The 19,739-nt window shown below is 46.7% G+C and overlaps 1 protein-coding gene across 2 annotated transcripts in view; it reads right to left on the bottom strand.

Annotated features, from left to right (window-relative positions):
• Positions 1-1,214: 1,214 nt before the first annotated feature.
• Sord (sorbitol dehydrogenase) overlaps positions 1,215-19,739 on the bottom strand; it is a 32,360-nt gene continuing 13,835 nt past the window's right edge. For both annotated transcript variants that reach the window (XM_005068532.4, XM_040746181.1), the window contains 7 exons: positions 18,125-18,289; positions 12,905-13,064; positions 8,909-9,027; positions 6,916-6,981; positions 6,287-6,462; positions 3,314-3,435; positions 1,215-2,544 (listed from right to left, as the gene is read on the bottom strand). In XM_005068532.4, the coding sequence (XP_005068589.1) occupies positions 2,379-2,544; positions 3,314-3,435; positions 6,287-6,462; positions 6,916-6,981; positions 8,909-9,027; positions 12,905-13,064; positions 18,125-18,289 (974 nt within the window). In that variant the 3' untranslated portion in view covers positions 1,215-2,378. The remainder of the gene's footprint in view (positions 2,545-3,313; positions 3,436-6,286; positions 6,463-6,915; positions 6,982-8,908; positions 9,028-12,904; positions 13,065-18,124; positions 18,290-19,739) is intronic.

Genomic DNA, 19,739 nt, shown 5'->3' with positions numbered 1-19,739 from the left:
AGTCAACACATCCTGTATGTTTCCCCTACGCTTGACCTCTGGCTTCATTATCCCAGAGTGCCTTCTTTATGCAAAACAGAAAGCAAGGCTGTGCTGCACGAGAGAGGCTGGAAGAGAGAGCCAGGAAAGAAAGTCAAGAAGTGACTTTACACTAGAGTCCGCTGTGGCCAAGGGTGATTAGCAAGATGGAGTTACTGGAGCCAACATACCAGCCTCCCTGGGGGTCCTATGGGCTGCCTTCCCCTCTCCCCTTTAAGGTCGCCTGCAGGGTCCTCTTCTCAGCTCTCCACTCTTAACCCCACCCCATCCCAGTACTGGGAGTGCCAACTGGGTGGGGTCCTCCATGTTGACTGATGTGTGCCGTATCTGGTGAGTGCATACAAAGGCCGCCCGCCTTCCAATGCTGGGGAGCTTTGGGGGAATTCATATTCTTGGTTCCGGAACTGATTCACTGAGACAGTCAACAATGAGTACCTTGTGGAGGTGGAGGGAATGAATCCCCATCTTCCTGCAGCCCCTTCTAAGGGGCATCTGGAGAAAGATGTAGAGGGAGACCCCAGGCAACTCCGTGATACTTCACCATGATTGTGGCTCACCAAGCAGCCCACCCCAGCCTCTGCTCCTGGGATGTGTGTGGGAAGCCATAGCTTGGGAGCTGAAGGCTGGATGCTGTCTTGGGGTTCTGTTGCTTTTGTTTAACACATGCATGACTCTACCTTCCTCTCTGTCCTTTCTGGGGCTCCCATGTCCTCTCAGTGGATCCCTTTTCATTGGGACACAATTGGAAAAAAAGTAGTTATTTGTAAAATTAACAGAGAAATCTATCCTTGCCTGAGGCATCTGAGAAGTCTCCCGAGGCTTTTCTCATTCCTACTAGAGGAACTAGGAGCATCCCTAGGCTGGAGTCTTCAGAGAAGGCAAGTAATATGTCTGGTGCTAACTAAATAGGATGGAGAGGAGGAAGAGCTAACTATAGCAGGCATGCAAAGCTGCCGTGTGTGTGTGTGGACACAAATCCTGTGAACCTGACTCCTGCAGGGGACAAGAGAAGAAAAGGGTTGTGCTATTTTGCCTGAATTCTTTCTCTGCCTGCAGAATACTCATTATATATTTGCCACTTGGCTTTCTAGCAGTTTGTGAGATTACATTTAGTAAAGCTTCAAGATTCTTCCTTATGTGAACAGGGCAGCCTAAGGCATCAACCACAGCAAGAGTCCGACACCAGCTACAGAATTTATTTTTTGAAGCAGTTTGAGAAAGCTCGGGTATTTGCCATGATCTGTCTTCTCCAGCAGATTCGTTCCAGCCACTCTCTACTCACAGCTGAAGAAGTGGGTTAAAGACTGCAGCCAGAGTTATATCAGTCACTGTGTACTCATTCTTAATTATTTTAAGATCACAAAGGGAGATTTGAACCCACATCTTATGCAGAAAAGCCCTAGGATGAAAAGTTCTGTGGTGTCCATCCAACAGACAACACCAGCCTTTCCCACCTACGAGAAGGGGAACATTTTCAGATAACAAGACCTGAGTGAGCTGAGAGGGGACTCTAATCCCTCGAGTGGGGAATGCAACCCTCTGGTGGTCCTCTGTACTAATTAGGCAGGATTTAAGAGCTTCCGGCGGAAGTCTCCTGGTTGCCTAGCAACTGACACTGCTCCTTTCTGTGAATGAGCAGGGTTGGGAAGGTGGTCCTCCGCTTTACAAATGTAATGATATTTGGGATGCTGAGGAATACAAATGTAATGCCGAGGAAGAGGTGGTCCTTGGGCAGAGGTGAGTGCCCTTACTTCCCACATTTGAGAAGTGTAAGCTAGTGTACCTCATACAGGATTTGTTTCATTCATTTGTTGTTTTATCCTGAATCCAGAAGGCAAGTTCCTTTTCTGATTCCCCTTTTGCCATCAAACCAACTGATACTTGGCTTGACAAACACCATTCTCTGAACCACAACAGATGACACCCATTCATCCAGACTGACAGATCAGCTATAGGGCCACTTCCATCTTAACAAAGTCATTTCTTCCTAAGCCAGGCCCAATCGCTGACCAGCCACAGTGGAACACAGACTCCAAAGGCTTTATGTCCTCACCCAAAGAAGGTACCAGAGGAAGAGGGATGCTCTGGGCACCTGTCTGCCAAACTCTGCTCTCTCCACTAGACTTTCCTCAATATAAGCATCTCATTCTGGCTACAAGGTCCCCGAAGTGTCCCCACTTCTGTGTTTAAGGCATACTGACTCCCCTAAGGCTCTCTGCTTATTATGAGTTAATTATTTTTACCATTCAAGAGAAAGTTCTGCATCAAGGGCCTCCCATTCCTAGTCATTTAGCCCTTAGATGCTGAGAGGGTAAGCTGAGGGCACAGATGAATTCACATTAGGGGTTCTGGTCATTGGGGTCACACTTGATCATAACTTTCAGCCCCACTCCCTTTTTGGATGTTTCAAAGGCTTCTACAGCCTTCTCCAGAGGGAATCTATGGGTAACTAAAGGTTTTACATTCAAGGTCTTCGATGCAAGCATGGAAATTGCCATTGGCCACCTGCAAGAGATCATAAACATTTTGTTAACCTTCAGGGGGAAAGTCAGGTCCAACAAAAATGCTAAGCCCAGAAACTACTCAGCCATATTTATTTCTAGCATGGTCCTTCTGTAAGGTCAACTTTTTGGAGTGACAGAAGGCCTGTGGCCTGTAATCTACAGGTAAGAGACTATTTTCAGTGCCCTATCCCCTTGTTTATAGTTTGTGCCATGAAACCTAGAAGTTCTTGGCATGAAGGACTGAGTTATACTACAGAGGCCAGTGTGACGAGGCAGTAAACATCAGGGGGCTAGCCTGGAACAGGTCAAGATAACGGTTTACACAGATTAGCAGCCCAGCTCGGCAGAGTGTAATGAAAGTAGGTGCTCTGCTGAGAGCATGAAGCTGTAAGCGGGGAGTAAGAGGCATCACTATGCTCCAGCCAGAGCATCCTTGCTGAACACAGTGGGGAGCAGTAGAATAGGGGTATGGTGGGTAAAACGCAACTCTTCCCTTTAAAGGGGAAGAGGGGAAGTCGGGCTACTTAAGGAAATGAAAAGGAGGACGACTTAGGAGATGAGTGGCAGATCCAAAATCCCCCTCCCTGTCTGTTCCTCCCTCTGAGGAAGAAGAAGAAGTACACGCTCTCTCTCAGCAGCCCTATCATATCGTGTGCTGGCACTGTGGTCGGGGAGTGCCCCTTATGAATAAACATGCAGAGACTCCTGCATGGGACCTGTCTTGGCCACGCTGACTGCCAGTCACCTGGGCTCACCCTCAGCATACTCACGTGTTGCAGTATCGAAACACGCCCTTGATATCCACCTCCCTCACTGCCGCATGCATGAGGGGTAAATTGACCATCTCGGAGCCCATTCCTACAATCACCAAGGTCCCACCAGAGCGAGTGGCCTGAGGAAGAAGTAAGAACAAGAGAGCTCAAGATAGACAGGAGGGCCAGAGAACACTACCAAACATGCCACCCAAACCCGACAGGGCGGCAGAGAGCAGCAGGGTATCCAGAAATGTAAGGCTGACTATTGGGGATTCAGAGACACTAGGACCAGCCAGTATCAGCTGGGCATGGTGGCATAAGCCTGTAATCCCAGCACCAAGGAGGCTAACGCAGGGAGATTGCTGAGAGTTCAAGACCAATGTGGGCTCAGAGTTTGCCTCAGTCAAGGGTTCCACAAGGAGACCCACATCTCAAAAAATAAAACGAAAATAAATAAGGAGTCACCTTCTGAGTGCAACAGTAGTCAGAAAACTGCAGCTGCCACATAAATAGGCTATGAATTCTGTGGTTTAAAAACAGCTTCACTCATGAAGACAGGCAGGATATTGTTCTTCTCCTCAAAGGTATTGGACATAATGGATTTGTCTTCCCTAAATACCTGTCTGGAAATCCAGTGCCTTGCTAATGTCATGAAATTAGACTTCAGTGAGTCACTCCCTCCTTGACCCATGTTAAAGGAGGGAATAGCTCCTGGCAATTTTCATGTAATGCTGTGTAAATTCAGTGCTGGGCCTGTGGCATCCTGTGTTCCCTGCTGGGACAAGCAGGAAAATGGGCAATTTAGTCCTGCAAAACTTCAGTGATAGTCAGAGCTAAAGGAAGGCACACAGCCAGCCCTTCTGAGGGGAGGGGTAAGAAATGCCATGGAGAGAGATCTGCAGTGCCCAGGTGATAGGGGATACTCCAGGCTGCAGCACTGTGAGGCCACTCCTGGGGTTAAGACCTCTGAGCAGCCCGACCATGGACTTGGCCTTTCAGATAGCACTTCCTGGGTAACAATCCCAGTGTTTAGCACTCGTGCTTGCTAAATGTTTGGCGGTTTTATGTTTCCACTGAAGTGCAGAATCACTTACAAACCACCCAGGAGCACATACGTAATAGAAAAAGCGTCACGGTCCCCACTGGAGATGGGCGAGAGGTCAAAGCTGTGAGTTGAATCACCGTAAACTCTTGATTAACAGCTTTTCCAGGGAAATGGTTTACCCCTTGGGAGTTGCTCTCCCCGACAATGAGGAGGAACTTGCTGGCTATTCCAAGTAACAGGGGACAGCAGTATACTGGCCAAAGGCCAAGGAATGCTCAGATTACTTGACCGCTCTGGGTGTGCTCAATATACCAAGAGACGCCATCAGTTCTACCCAAGGACATCTGCCACATTGCATGAACAGCACCCAGCCACTCCCAGACAGGAAGGTGATGCTCACATGTGTCCATATTTGGTGCTACTGCCTGCTGTGCTCACTGGCAGTGTGGCCATGCCTTCTGCAGTCCCTGTTACGCATGATGGCTCCATATCATGTCAGAAGAGACATCACTTCATGCCTGGGGAATACCTCAGGTCTACATCATCCTCTGGTTGCCTGGCAACGGGCCTACACTATCAGCTATTGGAGGTGACATCTGTTCCTAAATATCATGGCAGAAGAGGAAGGACAGTGACATCCATTAAGTTTCACTGCCCCTCTGAGGTGTGCTATCATTGACCTGCTAGCCATCTGGAGACAGTAGACATACCTTCCTTGCTGTCATAACTTGCAGTGTGTCTAACACAAAGCCTGGCACCAGGAGGTACTCAAGAAGCACCGTGAGCACCTACCACGCACAGACTCATCATCTCTTAGAGCGTGGCGCTTGGTTTGCCCTTTCCCACATGGAGACCATTGGCTATGACAGTGGAAGAGAAGGCTGCTTGACTCTAGCAGAAACTCAGGACACAATCAAGTGACTTTTGCTCATCCCTCCTGCTACTTCCTTGCCCTCTGTGATACTAAGCATCTTGACAGGAGGAAACAAACGGCTCTACAAGAGTTCCAGGCCTGAGGGTGTGCCATAGCTAGAGGTATCAGCCTTCCTGGAATATCTCACGTGCGGCACAGTGCCCTGGGCATGGGCCGGCTATGACTCAGAAGGAAAGGAGAAGCCCAGGGCCCTGTGTGGAAGCAGTCCAGGAGGCAGGGGCAGGAGCTCCTCCCAGCTCAGGCCCTCCCATCTTAGCACAGTAGTTTGTTAGATCCTTCCCATCCAGTGGTAAGGCAGGGCTGGGGTTGAGTCCTGACTCTGACTTATAAGCTGAAGACTTGGAAGCAAGTTCCCAAGACTCTCACTGTAAAATGTTAACTGGATTCAGAACTAAGGTGCAGAGGCAGTGGGCTGACAGAAGTGGCCAGCAGAGGACTGGCATACAGGAGGGCTTGTCTTTCCTCTTTTCCTTGTACTTTGCTCAGCAATGCCACACCCTCCCCCACCCCACCTCCCTTTCTGCTTCCCATAAGTTGCTGGAGGGGTGGAACATTGGGAGGGGGGGTGAATCAGGCACGGGCAGCTTATCTGCTCCTACTTCTGGAAGACAGAAGTCCATTCACCAGATTTGGCCTTGGAAATCCACCTCACCTTGGTGACTAACTGAATTACTGGGGGTTAGTTTTCCTCAATAAAACAATATAGGAATTCCCTACTCTACTAAGGCACGCTTCTGTTTGGTTTTAGGAGCACTACTTTATAGGCACCGCTCAGTGCTAAAGGCAACCCCATCCTGAAGTGGCATGTGAGTCTGCTTTTCACATTTGAACCTCAGTGTGACTCAGTGAGGGCTCAAAGCAAGGCTACACGAGGCATGAGACAACAAGCGCAGGGTTAGCTGGTCATCTGGGGTCACACGGCAGCGCGCCTCACTGCTGCTCTCTTTACTACTGTCTGTCACCCCTGCCCCCAAGCTGCACGCCAGCACGCTGCCCTCAGCGCACTCACATAGATGCCTGTCTGGATGGAGGATTCCGCCCCTGTGCATTCAATAGTGACTTCCGGCTTGCTCCCCAGCATACTTTCCACTTTATTGGCAATTTCCAGAGGGCTCTCCTTGGTGATCTGCAGGGTGAAATCAGCTCCAACTTCCTTGGCTTTGGCCAACCGAGAGGAAGACAGGTCTAAAGGTAAGCAGAAGTTAGTTTAAGTGCAGAAGAAAAGACAACGGAGGGGCAAGATCTGACGCAGCACACTCCAGCGCAAGTGGCGGGGCTGCTGGGCTCAACATACCTAACCCTTGCACACTGCCTACTATGTGCTACACCGGCACACACATTCATATGTGTCCTTTCCTTATGCAAAAAATCTCTACACACCACACAGTTCTAAATAGCTATGTATACAATTACATCTAAACAGCTCTACGTATACAATTACATCTACATAGCTATGTACGTGGTGATTTGTCCCCCAAAGGTTCACACAAAGGTTTGTCCTCCAGTGTGGAGTTCTGAGGTGGCACAACCTTTAAGAGTTGGGACTGGGGGCAAGGAAATGAGGTCACTAGGGGTAATGCCCAGGGGAGGGACCAGTGCTTTTCCGGGAGTGCCAAGTTTGAAAGAAACCCTTCTTACCCGTCACCAGCACTTGAGAAGCTCCCATTGCTTTGGCCACAAGCAACGTGACTATCCCAACTGGCCCTAGACAAAGCAGAAAATGAAGAAGATTTTGCATTGCTAAATATCAACTTTCTCCCCTGACTGAGCCCTGGACAGGAAGTGAGTGTGAGTGTGTGTGTGTATTGCTAGTGTCTATCCAAGTGCCTGGCACACAATAAGATTTTTTTTTTTCGAGACAGGGTTTCTCTGTGGCTTTGGAGGCTGTTCTGGAACTCACTCTTATAGACCAGGCTGGTCTCGAACTCACAGAGATCTTGCCTGCCTCTGCCTCTCGAGTGCTGGGATTAAAGGTGTGCATCACCACCACCGGGCAAAATTGTTCTTTTTATGAAACATGTTCCTATCACTAAGTTCTGTTTGGTCCCTCACATTTCAGAGCTAGAAATAGTTTCCTTTCTCTCAGGCACTGCTGGAGAGAATTTCAAAGAACCAGAAACTAGGAATCAGAAGATCTGGATGCATTTCCCTGACCTGACTTCAGGAGAACACACTACTCCTCCCCCAGAGAGCCACATTCGTCCTTGACACCCTGAGCATCTCTCTTCCGTGAGGTGGGTCCCTGAACTGACCCACCCTCTTCGATGGTATTTGCTTGTTAGATGGCATACTGCCTTGAAAGCTACTTTGTGTTTCCCCCAGAAAGCAAAACACTGGAAACTAATGCCTGAAATGTCCAAAGTGAGTAATTAGCTACATATACTACAGGGAGGGTTACTACACAGTTTTAAAAATTATGCTACAACTCTGCAGCCTTAACACAAAATGTTTACAGAGTCATCATGTATCATGGCATATGTGGAGGTCAGAAGACAACTTGCAGAATTTGGCTCTCTCCTTTCTTTATGTGGGTCCCATGAATTGAGCTAAGGTCATTATATTTGGTCGTAGGTACCTTTATCAGCTGAGCCATCTCGAAGGCCAAGTTTTCTGTTTTTGTTTTTGTTTTTAAGGGAGCATATAACTCCATGGCATAAAGCCTGTAATCCCAGCACTCAGGAGGTTGAGCCAGGAGTGTAAGTTCAAGGCTATCCTGAGTTACACAGCAAGACTCTGTTTTCAAAAGTCTTAAGCCACATACAAAACCTAGCCAAGGATGGTGGTACCCACTTGCAATTTCAGCATTTGGGCAGCAGAAACAGGAGCATCTTGAGTTGGAAGCCAAACTGGTTATCCAGAAAGACCTTAGCCAAAACCAAGCAAAACAAACCACAAAACTAAAGCTAACTGATTCTGTGCCAAAATATTAACAGTGGTTCTCTCAGGCTCATGAGCAATGGGTTGAGTGAATTCCTCTGTGTGTGTGTGTGTGTGTGTGTGTGTGTGTCGTCTGGGTTACTGGCAATTAAAAACCCAGAATGATTTGGTCTGAGACCTCTGGGGTTTCTTCCAAGTAGCCAGAAGCAGGAGACGGGAGAAGACAGTGAGCTGGAACCCTGGTCAGGGGCTAGACTCCTTCCATCTGTGAACAAGGCTTGTCTACTTTCTTTGCATAGGGGGAAAGGTTATCCATTTCTCTAGTGTGACTTACAAGTCCCAAAAGTTACTCTTTGCTTTACTACCCCAAATATTTCCCTAGTTTTATCATGGGTTCAAAAATTATTGCAAGATTTATTTATTATTAAATGGGTAAAGAGTTATATTCCCTATGAAATCTAATGTTAGTTACTTCCATGCTTGTAGACATTTTATTTACGTATCTGTTTGTTTGGTTTTTTTGAGATAGGGTCTCAATATGTAGCCAAGGCTGGTCTGGGATGCACAGAAATTCTCCTGTCTCAGCCTGCTGGTGCTGAGACACAGATATATGATAATTGAATAAGACACTGTAACCCTTCTCCTACCCAGAAAGTGTCTAGACTCAAACCCAGCTCTTGGAGAAGGAATGAGAAAGGGGGAGAGATTTCCGCATCCCCACCCAGTGAACCCACAGTTGGGCCCTGTTTCTTACCAGCTCCACACACGAGAACCTTCTTCCCCAGAGAGACTGAACCTCGACGGCAGGCATAGATCCCCACAGAGAGAGGCTCAATCAGGGCCCCTTCTTCAAAGGTGACACTGTCAGGAAGCCTGAGAAGTAATCCAACACACAGTTAGGGTCTCTGACTTTACTATGGTACTGATGATGCTATGACACACTACCATGCTACAATATCAATACTACAATCCTATCACTGGTATCACACTGTATTTACCTAAGGTCACCACAGCAGTTAACATTTAAGCATTAACTTATGTGTACAGCAATGTGCTATAAGTACTTTACACATATTTGCTCGCAACACTGTTAGAACAGTTCAGCAGTAGTTGTTATTACCCTCAGTCTACTAAGAAAGAAATTAGGCTTTAAGAGTTCAAAGCAAGGGCTCAAAGGGTTTGTAGTAGAGTCCAGATATGTTTGCTTCCAAAAGCTATGTCATTCTGCCCCATGAAAGTAATTTTCTTTGGCAAAATCACTTCAGAGTTCAATGACTATATCATGGTTTCTGGTGAATTTCTTTTTTCCAGTGCTAGGGATTGAATCCCATACCTGCACACAAGAAGTAGCCCACACTATATGCTTTTCTAACATGTCTCCCAAGCTAAGGGTAGGGTATGGTTGCCATTAACCAATGAATGCTCACTCAACAAATGGCTAACACAACCACACTCTAGCATTTCAGCCTCTTGACTTTTCAGCATGTCTGGCTTCGCTCTAGTAGTCCCTACCATTAGTCACTTTGCCAAGAGGTGACTTAACTGTGACCATCTCTCTGCTATCACCCCCATCATATATTCCAGAACCACAGCTGCCTGCTCCATGACTGGTTGCGATGGCAGCAGGCACTGTTCCACAAAGCTGATTTAACAGTGTGTCACCTTCACCACAGTGGTTTTCTCTTCTGAGCCCACTGGCATCTCAACCGCATCCACAATCTCTCGAATGGTGACAGTGAGTGTTTGCGGGAGCTTGGCAGACTAGAATGCTTTCTCGCCCATTAGCTCATCTAACCCTGGCAGGCAGGCAGGCGGCAGGGCAGGCCTTGTTTTCACCCTTATTCTTCAGAAGACAAAACTAAAGCTCAGTGACAAGACTGCAAGGTTGATTTCCAGGAAGACTCAAGCCAAGGAGTCCTGACTGCCCTCATCTGGCCCACATCAGATGCCTCCTGGTACAAGAAACTTGGGGACTATTTTATTTCTGCCGGCTCCTTGCTATTCAATGTTTACTTAGTTCCCAGCAACACGAAAACAAACACGAAAATCTACAAGTTCCTCAAAGAAATTAATGTGGCAGCTAGACTTGCGTTCACCCCACCATCCTCTTGTCAGTGTTGTAGGTCCTCAGAATAGACTGTGCAGCCTCTGCCTCTTTCCCATCATGCCCCACATGCTAAGCCACACTCTGCTCACCCCATGGGCACATTCTATCTAAGGGAAAAATGAAACAAGGAAGATTCCTGAACTCTCAAGGACCACTCCCCTTGTCCACACATATACACATACTCTCAGATGCAACATCCTGCCCCTCACGTCTTCCTACAGAGCCAGGAACTTTTCTAAGGTGAGTGTTCCTGCCTCTCTTTGACCTCTCTGTAGAATAAGAACAACAAGAGGACAAGAGTGAGACGGGAGTGGAGAGACCACAGTCTGAGTATTCTGTCAGTCAGGTGCTGCTTCCTCACACCTGCACCAGGCGAGAGCAAGGCTCTGGGCAGGTTGGCACAAGACCAGGGGTCTAAGAGCAGCCTGTCAGCCACTGACCAGGAGACAGGTATGAGAGAACTACGGGTCTTGTTGACCTGGGCCTTTGTAACTTACAAACACCAGGACAGGCAACTTGGTGGTTTTTACAACAAGGTTCAGGGAACAGATAAGAGGGTAAAGGATGGTCAAGAATCCAAGGAGAAAGCTACACACCTGAAGATATGGGGACGGAAATGCAGATACAGTGGTCGTGTGGGAATCTCAGAAACAGGGTCAAGAGGGAGGTTAGGGCAGTGCCACTCTGGGAAGGGGCAGAAGGATGCCTAAGAAGAAAGGCAGACGCTACATGGCCACTAGAGATTCCCCTTATATCTGCCATGACTGCCGATAACCAGTGTATCATTCACCTCTACTTCCATACACCATCTTACAAACCAACACCCAGCCCATCCCAGCCAAGCCTCCCTTCTCAGCCCTGAACCTGGACCTCCGCCCTCAGACTGCAAGACCAAAGCTTAAGAGTCAACACTGAGCACCTGCCATGTGCCATGTGGAAGGCTTGATATATACTCTTTTCACTGAATTCTTTGGCTATTCTGGGGATGGGAGATGCTATCATGATGTCCATTCTACAGGCAAGACTATTGACGATTTCAAACCTTAAAGACCTCGGTCAAGGTCATACTGTATTACCACTGTGCTGCTCTGCCTTCCACGAAAGGCTGAGGCTTGACTTGGCAAAGGACCCAGAGAAAGATGGCTGACTTAGGAATCCCTCACTGAAAGGCATATCCAACCTGCACCGCCTGCTTTCTCCAAGCACAGTCCTGGGTGCTGGCCTCCATCATTCCCACAGGGTCTCTAGCCTGTCTCCTCTCTTGAGTTTCCAAGCAGTGCTAGAAAATCTCAGATCTAGCTAGCTGTGGGTGCCTGTCTGCAACCTCAGCAACTCGGGCAGCAGAAGCAGGTATGAGTTTGATGTTGGCCTGGACTACATAGTGACTGAGATCATGTTGAAGGAGGAAGAGGAGTGGAGAAAGGGGGAGGAAGAAGAAGAGGAAGACAAGGAAAAAGAGAAAGAAGAACAGAAAGAGAAGAAGAAATCAAAACAAAAAGTGAAAAAAAAGAGAGAAAACCAAACAAACTTGTCAGTCAGACCTGTCAGACCATCCCTGTGCTTGGCAGTACATTTAGCCTCCATCACACAAACCCCTATGAGAGCTCCCTCTGGGGTCAGGCTAGACAGAGGGAAAAACACTTGGGTTGGCGAGAGGGGAACAGCATGCCAGCAGCCTTCGGCTCCATGGTACACTATGTGGGACGTTGAACTTCTCAGATGTAGCTTCTCAACTCAACACTGTCCCAGCAAGGGAAGGGCAGTTTGCACCTTGGCTGTGCAATTCATTCATTGGGCATGTAAAGCACATGTATGGAGTAATAATCAGGACTCTCCATGCATTGCCTAATTTAGTCTTCTGCCGGTTAACAGAAAAAAGTCACAAGGAGGGAACAGACCTAGCATGCCAGGACTCATGCCCCTGGACCACACGGGCTCCTCAGTAAAACCTCGTGTTATTGGTTGATGCAGAGGCCTATTGTTCGTTAGTCCTCTCCTCCTCCTCCCTCTCCCCTCTCCCTTCTTCCCTCCCTCCCTGCCTCAGACAGGGTCTTGATATATAACTCTGGCTGGCCTGAACTACCTACATAGGCCAGGCCTGCCTCAGCCTCCAGAGTGCTGGGATTAAAGGGGCAGACACCACCCCTGCTATACCTTTCCTCTCTGTGGCTGCAATGGAAACTAAAATGAAGGGTGAGTTATGGCAAGTTCTCTCCAGAATGGCTGAACGAGGTGAGTGATTCTGGTGATGATTTCTTATTACTGTTCCAGATAATGGGAAGATACCCTGAAAGACCTCTGGGAATCAGACTGAGCCCCAGGCAGGCTACCTTCCCTCAGTGCCACCAAGAAGGAAAGGCCTGCCTTTAGTGCCTTGCGTTTAAAATTAATGCTGAGCTGGGTGTGGTGGTTCACAAAGCAGACACACACACACACACACACACCTCTCTCTCTCTCTCTTTCTCTCTCTTTCTCTCTCTCTCTCTCTCTCTCACACACACACACACACACACACACACTCTCTCTCTCTCTCTCTCTCTCTCTCTCTCTCTCTCTCTCTCACACACACACACACACACACACACACCTCTCCCTCTCTCTCTCTCTCTCTCTCTGGGGGTACAAGCCGCTTTAGGCACTAACTTGTAGCAGAAATCAGCATTGTGCTTGTAGAATCGACAGAGGTTCCCGTCATCTGGGGGTGTAGCACAGAAGAAGATGGACGGGGTCAGATTGTATCGGCCATTCTTGCAGAATTCGTCTGTTTCTCGGGGAACACCGGGCTCAATGGCAACCCGATCACCTGGAGAGGAGAACGAAGTTGGCCACATCTAAGAACAGAAGCAGAGCCTCATCCCTGCTCACTCTGGTTCTTCTTTCCAACCTCTGAGAACAGGAGCGGGGTCAGAAAAGCTATGAAGGCATGCCATGCAGCTCACCGGCTGACAGCAGACGCCCAGTCTAGCCTAAAGAACATCCCCTCTGGGAACCCTTAGGCAAGCCCAACCTGTTGGTGCCTTCTCTCCTCTCCTCCTCCCCTCCCTTCGCTGAGGTCTTCTGTCTCACTCTGTAAACCAGGCTGCCCATCAACTCATGGCTTTCCGAGTGCTGCGATTACAGATGTCTGCCATCTGTAAACCGCCACACCCAGGTCTCTCAGTGCTGCTCAAGGGGACCCAGCAAAGCTTCACACTCTGAAAGCAGAGAGCCAGGCCAGCCCACTTCTCCACCTAGAGATAAGTCAGCCTGCCCTATCTCTAAAAGACAAACCCAGCAGGTTCTCCTATCGCAATTTGTTACAAAAGGGGTATCTACTACAGAGAGGTGGCACACATTTTTTTCTTCACTTGTGAAAATACGAGGCAAGGCCTCTACAAATAGAAGTGCTATCATGGAAGGAGGTGGGGGAGGGGAAACCGTGATCAGAATATATTGTATAAAAAAAGCATTTTCAAGGAGAAACAAAGAGCTATCATGGCCTGGTGTATGCTTACTCTGGAGTCAGCTGATGGGCCCACGGTGCTCAGAGGCCAGAGGGTGCTGGTTCCCCTGGGACTAGAGTTACAGACAGCTGTGAGCTGTGTGTGGGTGCTGGGAATTGAACCCACCTTCTTTGGAAGAGCAGCCAGTGCTCTTATCTGCTGAGCCACTGCTCCAGCCTCTCCCATCTTTTCTAGTGAATTTTCTAGTTTATTGAAAATGTCCATTACTCTTCAGCCTGTCAATCATTTACTAGAATCTAATAACATCTTATACTTCTTTGTGTTTAAATGAAAATTAGGTATAATGAGCCACACATGTCGTAAGTGTCATTAGATGAATCTGATAGACACTTTTTCCTGTGTGAGGAAAACGTCCCTCAAGATGCACAGACAGTGCCACTGTCTTAGAAACTTCATCCCTGTGTCCATTCCTGGTCAGCTCCTACTGCAGCCCCAGACACCTGACATTTTGAGTTTGTTCACTATAGATTAGCACTGCTGGTTATGCAACATTAAAACATGGGGATCACGTGGTGCGTGTTCCTTGCATCTGGCTTTTCACTAAGTATGTTTTTTAGGTTGGTACTTGCTATGCGTCAATTGTTTATTCCTTTTGGTGGCTGAATGGCCTTCCATCCTGTGAGTGTAGCATGGAGAGCTGATCTGTTCTCGCCGATGGACAACGCTCCCTGTTGTCTACATCATTTTCATGAGTGTCTTGACTCCTATTTTAAATTGAGAGCACCTTACGGGTTAGCTGTCTGCTTTGTATGTATTTTGCCACAATGGCGTGGGGGGATCCTCTTCTAGAGGACCCATATTTAATTCCCAACACCCACTTGGTGGTTCACAAAAAACTGTACCTCCAGCTCCAGGGTATCTGATGCCCTCTTCTGGCTTTCACAGGCATCAGGCATGCACATGGTACACAGATATACATGTAGATAAAGCACCACACACATACAATTTTTAAAACTGAAAACAAAACTTTAAATACGACTTTATATTCTAAAAACACTAAGGATCCACAGAAACCCAGTGGTTTTTAAGATGTCCCTCTCAGCTTGCCCGACTCTTCCTCAGCTGTCCTCACCCTGTACTTTCTCTGCTGCTCACGGAACAATACCCATCATGATACCTTGCTCTGCCTAGACTCGGGGTGGGGGGGTTGGGGAGGTACCTTGGTCCTGTCTCAACGAGATGATGCAACAGACTTCCTAGGGGAGGCCTTACTCTCTTCAAGGAGCAGATAGGAGTGGGGGGGTGGGAGGGGCAGGAGGAGATGAGGGAGGGGGAACTGAGATTGGAATATAAAAAATAAATTAATAATTTTTTTAAAAATTAAGAAAAAGGATGATATATTCAACTTGACATTCAAGATGGAATTTAACATTATCCCATTTTGCCTTCCAGTTATTACATTATACAATTCACATTTTACAGTCTTTCTAAAGAGGGACTGTGTATCTTTATCATTTTTGTCAAATGCAAGACATCTGCTCTGAGAATAGATTTGTGAGAACCCAGACATCTGCTCTGAGAACAGGTGTGTGAGAACCCAGAACCATTACTTGACCTGTGTCATTTTACTGGTCTGACCCTCTTCACTAACTCAAAACAAAACCTTCTCAAATCTCACATGACAGGCAGCTAGTCATTGGTTCAAACATTCACTCTGGAGCCAGATTGAACAGGGTGGCATTCCAGACAGCTGTGTGACTCTGGACAAGAACCACATTCCAATGTCTGCATCTATTAATAAAGCTAATAATGTGTACCTTGTGGCATTGTCTCGATAATTAAATAATTATATGTTCTGGTGCTTAACGAACAGCAAGCCAATACATACAAGCTTTCTTCTTCCTTTTATAATTATTCTTGTCACATATCCAGCTCCCAGACCCATAGCAATGAAACTTCTTCAACCACCCTTGCTCACAATCAGTGTCCTTTCTTTGACCTCTGACTATATACTTTTTTCCTCCAATTGTTGATGTTTTTGGCAGTTCTGATGTCTGGTCTTCCTAACTAGATCTATGAATCCAGGGCTCACTTTTTCCCCCATGTCTTGAAGTACCTGACCTAAGTCTGAACCCATTGTAGACACTGACTAAGCACTGACTAGAATTTAGTGAACCCACAGGCAGGGATCAGTCATTGTTTGGCTGCTGGAAGATAAGAGCCTTCCTCTTTGGGACAGGCCTGTATCACCATCGCTTTTTCAACTCGTATTAACAATGAATGAAGGCCTTGACTTAAGCCTCCTAAATGAGACTCATGTTTAACTTCTAAGCTTACCAATCCCTCTCCATGTCTGGTCTCAGAGACCAAGCTGTTTTATAGCCCCTCTTGCCAAGCCCCAGCCTCCTCCAATTAATCTCAAGTCATCTCCAGGCCATGCAATGGCCTCATTAGCAAAGGAAAGTTGGTATCAGCTACCTATGCCATGCCAGTTCAGACTTAACTCACTGTATTGGGGGACAATGGCATCTGCTGTAGCTCAGCACTTCAGGACAAGTAAACCCAGGTTTAGTAACCCAGGTTTTACTAAACTGCTGTTTTCCTAGCCATCTAATAAAAAATCAAAGGCTGTATTACAGGCCCTAAGGAGAAACTTACCAGTGTTGTCACGCTACATGAATGTGTTGTCAAGCCACCTTTTAAATACTTATGTTTATACACATAGATTAGAGCTGCCCTAAACCTTGGTCAGGAAGGCTTCTCTCTGCAGTAGTCAGCAGTTACTATAGAGACTCATAACTGGTCAAAGGGATGAGAACAAATGAGTGTTCATCCCTAAATGGGACATCTATACCAACCCCATACCCCAGGGTTCAGCAATCACTTTGGAAGAGGTAGTTAAAGGATGTAAGAGCCAGAGTATGAGGAGGAGAGCTGTGAAATGCTGTCTTCCAGACCTGGCATGGCTGTTTGTACTCACAGCTGTGGCTACCTGCACAAGACCATACAAGATCAAGTCTACAAGATCAGTCAACATTCCAACAAGCAGTACTAATGGAACTCTGTCTGGTTTTTTTTTTTTCTTTTTGTTTGTTTTTTTAAGGCAGAGTCAAGGGTGGGCAAGTTGGAAACTCCTGGATTCTGGGGGCAAAAGTGGATGGGATATATTATTTATAAGCATGAAACTGTTAGAGAATTTTTAAAAATCTATTAAAATAAAAAAAAAGCTTTGGAGTGAAAGTCAGGTTAGTTGACTAGCTTAAAGGTTGGGTGTGAGGCTTAGCCTTGTTGAAGCTAAAATGTACTCTGAGATAAAAATTAAGTGACTAAGAAGCAGGAATGGCAGGATTTCAAGCTCATCCTTGGCTACATGGCAAGATGGAAGCCAGCTGGACTAGGAGAGCCTGTATCTGAAAAGAAAATCAAGATCTTTCTAATTCAAAGATTCTAGGGCAGTGATTCTCAACCCTCCTGACGCTGCAACTCTTTAATACAGTTCCACATGTTGTGGTGACCTCCAACCATCAAATTACTTTGCTGCTATTTCCTAACTGTAATTTTGCTACTGTTATGAATTGTAGTATAAATACCTGATATGCAGGATATCTGATGTCCTGGTTCAAGACCCACTGGTCTAGAGTGTAGGGCTGGGATAGATCTGTTGCAGGAAAGCTGATTGTGTACTTTGCATCCCAAGATGCAGCGTACTCATTCTCTCATAACACAGCCTTTCTTTGGATTTTCAGTGATTAAAGAGTATGCCTACTGAGAGTATGCCTCTGAGAGTTCGAGGCCAACCTGGTCTACAGAGTGAGTTCCAGGACAGCCTCCAAAACAATATAGAGAAACCCTGTCTTGAAAAAAAAAAACCGAAAGAAAAAAAAAAGAGTATGCCTACAGGAAATAGACTCACACCTGGAAATGATGTAAGCCACACACATGCTCATGCTTTTAATAATAGTACTCTGGAGGCAGGACAAAAGGATCACCTTGAGATAGAGGCTAGCCTGGGCTATAAAGAGTTCTTAGCCAAGTTGGTTCTTGACAAAGTGAGGTCTGGGCCAGCCTGGGCTACAGAATGAGGCACTGTCTCAAAACTAAATGAATAATTAATTAAAAGAAAAATTTTAAAGTCTTAATTCTTAGTATTTGCAAGCAGTTTGCAGCTTACATGACAGGAACACTTTCTCAATCCCCTTTTCTGATTCATTTCACATTCTCCATCTCTTTTTCAAAGGAGACAGGGGTCTAGACATGAAATGCTGCATTCTCTACCACACATTATGACTAAGTACCTGCTTTTTGTCCCCAGTCTGTGTCTCCCTGAGGTAGAAGGTAAGATTCCTACATGCAGGGACCCAGTACTCTCTTGCCCACTGCTGTACCTCTGTGCTTAGCAGACAGTGACATTTATACTGACCTGGTTTTAGATGTCTCACCATCGCTCCTACTTTTACGACTGTTCCTGCAGCTTCATGCCCAAGCACCATTGGCTTTTTCACAACAAATTCTCCAATTCGGCCATGCTGCCAGTAGTGAATATCTGATCCGCAGATCCCCACAGAATGCATCTTTAGGAGTACCTCTAGTTAGAGAATTGAAGCAGAGAAAATACGTGAGGGAAAGGCAAGCCTCCCATCGCTCTCAGGAGCTCTAGCAACTTCCCTCTGGACAGGGGAGAGAGCTGGGTTCTTAGCATCAGGTACAACTTGAGACTACAAAGGAAAACAAGCTAAGCAGAGAGCCTAAGTAAGCCAAGGAAGGCAGAACAGCTTGACAGAGCAAAGGAACCAAGTGTGATGGGTAAGTTTACATGGTGACTTGGCTGCATTAGTGTACTCGGCTGTCTGGTCAAACACCCATGCAGATGTTGCTCACAGGGTGGGTTGTTGTGAAGGGTTTTATGGTACAATTAGCATTTAAATCAATAGACAGAGAGTGCACCAGATTATCCTCCATAAAGTAGATAGGCCTTATCCAGTTAAGTAAAGGCCTTGCAGAGCGAAGACTGGGATTTTTCTGAAGGAGAAACTTTCCTAAGTCTCTAACACAGGAAACTGTGTACTGAGTCTGCTGCCCTGCAAACCTGTAGCTTTCCAGACCATTCAACCATAGGAGCCAGTTGCTTAACATAAAATAAACTGCCCTCTTCGCCTTCCCCCACCTCTGTATATCTGCACATACACACACATACATATCTTATTTGTTGTTTGCTTGAAGAGCCCTGACCAATCCTTCTGTAACAAGATAGTATGAGAAGGAAGCACTGTATCAACCATTTAAAAGAACAGACTGGGGCTGGAGAGATGGCTCAGAGGTTAAGAGCACTGACTGCTCTTCCAGAGGTCTTGAGTTCAATTCCCAGCAACCACATGGTGGCTCACAACCATCTACAATTCAATCTGGTGCCCTCTTCTGGTATGCAGGCAGAATACACACATATGTATGTAATAAATAAATAAATCTTTAAAAAAAATAAATAAATAAAAGAACAGACTGTTTCGCAGGAGACAACTGTTTCCAAACACCATGCTGAACCCGACTCTGAGAATCTCTCTGCTTGCCACTGCATGAGGAACTGTCACATTAAGTTTCTCTTGTTTTCTAAAAAGGCTCAGCTTCACTTAACTCTTCTGTAAGTTAAACTTCCACTTCCCCTCTGAGGTCTGCTAGGACTGTTGTTGTGAAGTACCCAAATGTAAAATAACGATGCCTGGGCCTCTCAGCTCAAGCAGGTAGCAAAGGATCCCAGGCTCTGTCTCACTGAGATGACCACATCATGAAGCCCCTCTCTGGGGGAAAAAAAACCAAAACCCACAAAACTACATGTTCAAAAGACAAAGGGGCCAGGTGTTGGTGGCTCACGCCTTTAATCCCAGCACTTGGGAAGCAGAGGCAGGTGGATCTTTGTGAGTTCAAGGCCAGCCTAGTCTACAGAGTGAGTTCCAGGACAGCCTCTAAAGCTACACAGAGAAACCCTGTCTCAAAAAACGAGAGAGAGAGAGAGAGAGAGAGAGAGAGAGAGAGAGAGAGAG

Source organism: Mesocricetus auratus, unplaced genomic scaffold, assembly GCF_017639785.1.
Source record: "Mesocricetus auratus isolate SY011 unplaced genomic scaffold, BCM_Maur_2.0 Super-Scaffold_100004, whole genome shotgun sequence".
In the NCBI taxonomy this organism is placed as follows: domain Eukaryota; kingdom Metazoa; phylum Chordata; class Mammalia; order Rodentia; family Cricetidae; genus Mesocricetus; species Mesocricetus auratus.
This window is presented reverse-complemented; position numbering and strand designations above follow the sequence as displayed.